We start from the raw sequence: 8,180 nt of genomic DNA on the forward strand, positions 1-8,180 counted from the left end.
GCCGAACGCGCCGTACGCGCGAACGCCCGCCGGACCGGACGAGCCGGCGCGCCGCCGTGAACAGGGTAAGGCGATGTTCTCCGGCGACTGGACGCCGCCGTGCGGCAGCTGCTGCACCAAGAAGTACGCGACCCTCGTCCAAATCCCATGTCGGTTGCCCCCCGCGCGCCCTCCCCCTCCCTCCCAATCTCTCCCCGCGCAAGGCGGGTTCTTGTCCTGTGTCTGATCGAGACTGACTGACGGTTGGTTTGTTTGGTTGGTTGGTCGGTCGGTTGCCGTTTCGCCGGCGCGCAGGGAGGGTGTTCTGCAAGAAGGGGTGCAACGCGGACGGCGACACCTGGGAGGAGTGTGAGTGCCCCCCCTGCCCAACCACCAGCCATGGAATGCAACTGTTTGATTGACTGATTGATCCGCTGGCTTGGTTTCGGTTTTAGATTTATTTTGGTTATTCATGTTCATCGTCAGTTTCGAATCTGGTATATGCAATGTGGTTAATCTATGTTAGCTGTTGCCTTCCTAAATCGATTGCCCTGGAAAACAGAGTAAATTATGCATGTGTTGTTGAATTGGCATTGTTCCTGGTTCAGATTTTAGTAGCATTCGGCAATAGTCGTTACCTGCCACAATTCTGTTCTGACATGTAACAATCGTGGTCGACTGCGAAATGTCGGAGGACGCCTTTCTTGTCGTATAGCGTAGATGTTCGTTATTGTATCCGGGGACGCGCTTCTTGTCGTATAGTGTAGATGTTCGTTATTGTATCCGAGGACGCGCTCCTTGTCGTATAGCATAGAAGTTCGTTCTTTTAAATATGGCTATGCGTGTAAATTGTAGTGGTAATCAGTGGATTATTATTTCTTTTTTCCAGTCTTGGTGCCTTGCTTGCTTAGGAAATTGCATTTTCTCCATTATTTCCATGGCCTAGGACAGCTTGATTTTTTTTAAAATAATTTGTTTCTGTTATTGAGGAAACTTGTTTCTCTTATTGAAACAAGCTCTGTTTTTGTTACAGTAAGGTCATCTTCATTACTTGCATATGCAAAAATTTAATTCTGGGTGACTGTAAAATAGCAGATTATTGTGTTTCTTAGTGACTGTAAAATAGCAGATTGTTGTGTTTCTGGGTGACTGTAAAATAGCAGATTGTTGTCTTTCAGTTTGTACTCTCTGTCAATGTGCAAGCTAACTCACACGCTGTCAAATCCTCAGGCATAGGTAAATGCACTGAAATATGCTACAAGGATCCGGTGTTGGAAGATCGCCAGTGGAGTGCCTATATCGACCGGTCGCCAGGAGAGGACAGTTACTCTTTGGTGAGTTCTTGATCTGTTAATATAACATCTTCTAAATTGTTGCAGATGTCTTCTCATCACTGAACCCCTTCGACTTATATAAGTAAAAATCTGTTATGCAACAACCCATTTACCTATAAATCTGTTTAAATTATGCATACTCATGCTGGCCCTAACTCCTAAGTCCTTGGTCCTTACAGCCACAGAAAGACTAAGCTGCACTTTTCGACGCCTTGACTGCAACTGTGATATAGTCTCACAAAATTAAGCTGACCATATGTAATTAGGACTGAATAGAAGTGTGATACTGCTGTGAAAAGTGATTTGAAATAGTAAACATTGATAAGTATTTATATAGGATTCACATGTTCTGACCATGAACAGGACACTCCTGATTCTATAGTATTTGCTGTACTGTATACATTTTTTCTGTGCGATATCACAATATTTCCCTTCTGCTTACCATTTTCCTTGGAACACATATGTTAGTTTTGGGGATTTTTGTTGGGATAACTGAATCGTTGGTTTTCCCTGTATTTAAAACTTGTCCCGAGTGATAGCATGAGCCATTGAGCCCTCAGCTTTTCTGCTAACAGGCAGAACGCAAGTCAGCAGGTAGATAACTCTGAATTGTTACTTACTGTCAAGTTAGATTGCCCTAGTCCAGTTTGTTTGATTAATTTTGAAATTTTGGCATGCAAATATTAATGCGACATAGATAGTCTGGTCTGTATCTATCAGCTGGCTGGTTACTTATGGGGATAATTTCTATACATAGTTTTATGCCAGTTCAATGTGCAAGCTGTTTTACTGTAAATTTCTGGACGCTGTGTTATTTCCATATCTGCGAGTCTGTATGATTCTGTCTTACTGCTGAAAGCTCTGCATTAAATAGTTTGTAAACAACAGATTAGTATCTGCTTCTCCGTGACTGCCATTGTGATTTTTTCCTGACAGATTCAGTAACCAGTGTTTTCTTTCCTAATAAACTTGGATTTTTTTGCTCACCAGGAGTGCTTCAACGCGTGCATATCTGGGTGTGGATACAGGGTAAGTTAACGGGGTTCCTCGCGAGCAATATGGCTTCCTCTTTGTTTACTGTGATATAACAAACCACATGACACCTGACGGCTCACATTGCGATGTTGTGTTTTGCTTGTGTGAAAACGACAGTTCGACATACCGGCGGAGAAAGTCGGGCTCATCAAGCCTAACAGGCCGTCCAAGCCACCGCCGCCTCCTGTGGTCGAGCGGGCCAAGCCTGGCTCGGGGCCTCCTGCCGTGGCCGGTGAAGACGTGCCCGGCACATCGGCGTAGCCCATGATGACGCCAAATTTTCGTGTAAACTGTTAGTAAGCGTTCGTCGCCGAATTACCTGCCGTTGTTCACCTTGGTTGTGATGGATGTTGTATGTGTTTGGGATGTTTGGTCCAACTCCAACCATTAGCAGAATTTGGCACATTATCTATCTGTAATGTTGGCAGGAAAAGGGCATTTAACTAAACCACTGTCAACAAGCTGTGGCTGGCCGTCCAGCGAGGAGGCTACGGTAGGGACGATTTTTATTGGGTCCATCTAAGACTCACCTGGACTATGGCCCTTGTGTTTTGTCATTACTCTTGTTTTGTACTTACTACATTTTGTCATCGCTCTCGCTCGCTCCGCTGCGTTCGCTAGCCCAGCAGAAGCCCATCGCTAGCGGACAAAACAAAAGGAGTATTTATTACTCCCTCCGTTCCGATTTACTCGTCGTGGTTTTAGTTCTACTTACAAACTTTTTTTGCAACTAAAAGAAAAACTTACAAACTATTTCCTTTTTGTCAGTTTCCCCTCCTTCGTCACAGCTTATATTATTTCTTCTTCGCGATGTGCTTCAGGCCAGACCATAACTATGCACGTGGTCCTCTGAAAAAGCATTGTCAAAAAAAGGCAGCATGTACATGGGTACGTAAAAGGATTTCCCTTTTTTCTTTTTCAAACAAATTAATATATTTGGGGTAAAAAATGCTGTTTTAGAAAATGTTCATGAATTCCAAAACAGTTTGGAGACATAAAAAATGTTCGTGAATTTTATAAAATTGAAAGTGTTTGAGAATTTTTTAAAAATTCATAAATTTGAAAATTTTCATCAACTCACAAAATGTTCATGAATTTTAAAAATGATCATGAATTCCCAAAAAAGGTCACGAATATGAAAAAATATCGTTGATAAAAAAATGTTTGTGAATTTGAAGGTATTTAAGAATTTTTAAAAAGTTCTTGAATTCAAAAAAAAATCATGAATTTAAAATATTTTGGGATAGAAATTACTATTTCAGAAAACTCCAAAATAGTTCGCGCCTTCGCGGAGATAAAAAATGTTCATGAATTAAAAAAACAAAGAACTGGAAAATGTTTGAGAATTTTAAAAAAAGGTTCACGAATTCAAAAAAATGTTCATGAATTTGAAAGATGTTCATGATTTGCAAACTGTTTGTGCAAAAAAAATATGATTGTGAATTTTAGAAATGCTAACAAGTTTGAAAATGTTTGTGGGTCTAAAACATACATTTTCAAGATACACTAAAATCTTTTAATAGAAAACAAGATGAACATTTTACAAATATGCGGTGAACTTTTTTTTAGATATGGTGATCATTTTTGAAAATACAAAAATTCAAAATCAGTATCAGAAAGGGCAAAATTTTAAATAATCAAATTTGAATATCAGAGGTGGACAAGCAACTCGGTCAGATTAGTTGCTTGTCGAGGGTGGACATGCAACTGTGTCGGCTGAGTTTCGCACTAGTGCAGAAAAGGCTAGTGATGGGGTGTCGACCCCCTGCCATCATTAACATATATACTGGTGGTGTGGGTTAGACACACCACAACTGAATTTTCACAACACGCCACCAATATACCATGCAACAACAAAAAATTGACGTTTCCCTCCGTCAGCGACACAGAATAACAATTAACATAACAACATCACTGACGTTTGCACAACAGTTTAACAACTTAGCATAGAAGATTCAACAAGTTAGATAGGTAATCAACTGAGGACATAGCAGTTTTATAACTAATTAATTAATAAATATAAGTACTCGATCAATATCAACCTAACATTAAACAGTTAGTGATCACTCATTTAGGATTGCCTTGATCTTGCGTAGCTTCCGCCGATTTGCATTGCTGATGTACGTGTCGAGCGTCGCTGGCATGGTTGAGTGCCCGGACCTGTTCCTGGTGACGGAGTCCGGAATGGAGGAGGGGCGTCGAGACTGCGTGTCTGGTACGACGAGCGATGCTGTGAGGCACGTACTGAAGCCGAGCGTGATGAACACGACAGAGGACTACTAGGTTGTCGGGCAGTACGATGATGCGACAGGCATCTTTTCACCAGAGGTGGACGGCTAGCGAAGCGTCGAGGATTGCTGGACCTGGTGCCGCTCTGATTACGACCACACGTAAGCGTCCAAATCCTTCTTAGACGCATGCAAGAACTGATGCGTGCTCTCGGTGTGGCTGAATGAGTCCGATAGCCGAGATGACTACATCACCAGGGGTTGGTCTGGCATTCAGGTGCGCTTTAAAACGGGTTTGGTTCCACGCCGGGCCTGGGGTGGCAAAATTAGTCATGTGCACCCTGGAACAAGGATTTTGCTAATTGCTATCAAAATCGCTTGGGGGGGGGGGCATGCCCTCCCCTGGATTCATCCATGGGATGGTTCCGAAGAAGGTGTGGATGGATGGCGACGGGAAGTAGTTGCGGCAGTGGCCGGTTGTGGACATCGAGTTGTTGAGGAGCAAACGGTCATCAGCTTGCTCGAACCGCATGTGAACACTGTTCACATCTAGCATGTCGAGGAAATACCATGACATCTAATTTATGGTAGTTGCGGCGTGTAAACAAACCATAGTTGCCGTGTATGATTAACTACTTGTCACATATGGTTAAACAGTAGTTGCCATGGGTTTACCTAGTTGCCACGTGTGGTCCAACCATAGTTGATCACAGTTGTCATATGTGTTTATCTGGTTGCCACATACGCGCAACTGCAGTTGCCGTCTAGCATTGTAGATGGATTTTTTTTCACTGTTGCAAACTCATATTTTTGTTGTTTTTAGCTTTGGTACCTCACGTTGCAACAAATGAAGGAGCATGTGAGGACCATATCTCTCAGAAATTCGATCATTTGCTTTGTACGATGCATTGATCAAGTGAAATCAAGTGACAACTTGTTTGTTCTTCCAACAAACAAGTTGACCATTCGGTGGTGGGGAGTTTTGGAGGTGGGAGCCGGATGCGCATCACGACACGGATGTACCCTGAGCACGCGGAAACAACAATATCTAATTGTACTGTTCAACAGTGGGACCGGCACCGTGAAGGTGTCCAAACTCAACCGTAAACATCATCCCTAGAGTGTGATATGATATCACCAAGCATGGTATTATTGTAGCACTTTTAATGTGAAAAATAACTAGTGTCGAAACACTTGGGGATCTAGTAGGTGAGCTTCTATTCCCTTAAGTTACATATATATGTACTTGTAACCTTTCATGAGATAACCAATACTCATCTAGAGTTTTTTTTTTTTGAGAATCAATTCTCATCTAGATGAGAAATACTAGCAAAACTGATTTTTGTTTTACACCAATAACGTTTGGACATTTCGTTTCGCTTCTGACTTTGTCCCTTCATTTACTGTTCAGGAGATATATATATACCCTGGTTTGTCCCGTCCTTCATCTACACTATGCCAGATACAGGGACCATGAATACATTTTGAAATTCAATCTCAACTCTTTTGTTCTTACAAACCATGAATACAGTACAGACGCTTTGATTGCACAGGAATGAAATCATTTGCTTGACCGGATATTAACATGCAAATCAAAGAACTGGAAATTAGTGGCACGGGCAGAAAAGGATATATATATATATATCGACATATCGGTTGGCTTTTCGCCCCTGATGGCGCTGCTCCGGAGCTCCCTGCGAATTTCTGGAGTCACCTGTATATACATGGGCAGCGGCGAGCGCATTTCAGTAAAATAAGCAGCGTTCCGAAATCCATGCAGGCATGCGAATGGCGAAATGAGAGTCATACCAGATAATGCTTCTGGTTATCTAACAAGCGCAAGAGTTGCTCCTTGTCTTTCTTCTCCAACTCATTCTTGTATCTGTTCATAAAAATATTTAGCAACACGTGGATGAACAAGTGGAAACTTTGCAACGGTGCCCATAATGGAACAATTTGAAATGAGAGGATTTCCGTGTATGAACATATTTCCCATTAAGCACTTTGCCCCAGTTATGGGAAAGGGTTCACAGAGAAGAGAAGCAGGTAAAGAGAACCTGCTATATTACAAGCACAGTAGTTGTTTTGCTGAATTAAGAGCGGTGCCTTTCAGATTAGTCAAAATATGCCTTCAAACTTTACACATCCATCACTAACCTTTCCACAAAGGCGAGCAGTGAATGGTGCCATATAACAGGCATGCTCCTCTCATCTTCAAGAAACCACATGAAATGGGCAAAAACAGCATCGAGTACACGGTACGGCAAAGCATATTTCTTATCCAGAAACAGCTTTATAAAGTAACTGCAACAGAGATATTAATTAGCTTACAACATGTTCAGGGAATACGGAAAAGGAGATACATTTCAACCACTGTCCTACAAGAATCCAGGCATCTCAGCAAGCAAATATCACACGAACTATGCTCTTAGAAAATACTCCCTCCGTCCGAAAATACTTGTCATCAAAATGGATAAAAAAAATGTATCTAGAACTAAAATACGTCTAGATACATCTTCTTTTATTCATTTTGATGACAAGTATTTCCGGACGGAGGGAGTATCAGACACCTCAGTCCAATCCATCATGTTGCATGACAGAACTACTTGGCTTCAAAATTCAAATATGAACACTGCTACGACAACAATCAATTTCGCCCCTGAAATACTGTAGAACAAGATCCTAAATTTAGAGGCGAAAATGATGGGGAATTCCTAGTGGCAGCATGGTGGTCTCTATTTGGAAAAATGTTATAACAGCCTTGTGGAAACCCTTTGGTCAAAAAGGTCATGTCGTATAAATTGGCAGACAGGCACAGGTGAATGGACGTACTAAAGGAAGTGCTGCTGTTTTTCTGCATAATATAACATCTGACTAGCTATAATATCTTTTACTGCAGCAACATTTTATTTACTTATCAAGAAGTGTCATTTAACTAGTAATTGGTATGATCAAGAAAAGGAGTGAATTGTAAAAAAATCACCACATTGACGCATAGTTTTGCAGAAAACACTGTTTTACAAATTTCGGCCAAAAACCACTGATTCTTGGCCTAATCTTTTACAGAAAACACTGATTGATGACTTAGACCATTTTAATGACAATTATGACATGTGGGTTCCATATTTGATGACTATTCTTTTTCCAAAAAGATCCTCCAAAAAAACAACTCTCCCTCCCCACCCCCATCCGAGAGAAGAGGAGGTGTGCCCTTGACGTCGTCGAGGTCCAGCCGCCGACGCAAGTCCTCGCCCTTGTGCTCGTCGGGATCCAGGGCCTGCACCGGAGCAAGCAGCAGCGGTGGCGCGTAGCATGCGCGTGCGCGCCGGCGCGGCGGCGCGGAGCACCGGAACAAGCAGCGGCACGGCGGCGCGCGTGCAGCAGCAGCTGAGCAAGCAGCAACGGTGCAACATCCCGAAAACAACAACAGTGAATTGGCGGCACGCAAGCAGCAAGAGCAGCGGAGCAAGCATCAGCGGCGCGGCGTCACAGAAGCAGCGGCGGCGGCGCTTCGACACGGGAGCAGCGGCGGTGGCACGACGTCACAGAAGCAGCGGCGGCGGCGCGTTGACACGGGAGCAGCGGCGGTGGCGCGGCGAATCAG

At 42.9% G+C, this 8,180-nt stretch overlaps 1 protein-coding gene across 1 annotated transcript; it reads left to right on the forward strand.

Moving 5' to 3' along the window:
- The first annotated feature begins 6 nt into the window (after nucleotides 1-6).
- Nucleotides 7-2,730, forward strand: LOC119366423. Its single transcript, XM_037632159.1, has 5 exons — nucleotides 7-149; nucleotides 295-348; nucleotides 1,210-1,313; nucleotides 2,304-2,342; nucleotides 2,466-2,730. Exons 1-5 carry the CDS (start codon nucleotides 74-76, stop codon nucleotides 2,607-2,609), a joined length of 417 nt encoding a protein of 138 aa, XP_037488056.1. The 5' UTR covers nucleotides 7-73; the 3' UTR covers nucleotides 2,610-2,730.
- The last annotated feature ends 5,450 nt before the right edge of the window (nucleotides 2,731-8,180 follow it).

The sequence above is a fragment of the Triticum dicoccoides genome, chromosome 2B, assembly GCF_002162155.2.
Source record: "Triticum dicoccoides isolate Atlit2015 ecotype Zavitan chromosome 2B, WEW_v2.0, whole genome shotgun sequence".
In the NCBI taxonomy this organism is placed as follows: Eukaryota; Viridiplantae; Streptophyta; class Magnoliopsida; order Poales; family Poaceae; genus Triticum; species Triticum dicoccoides.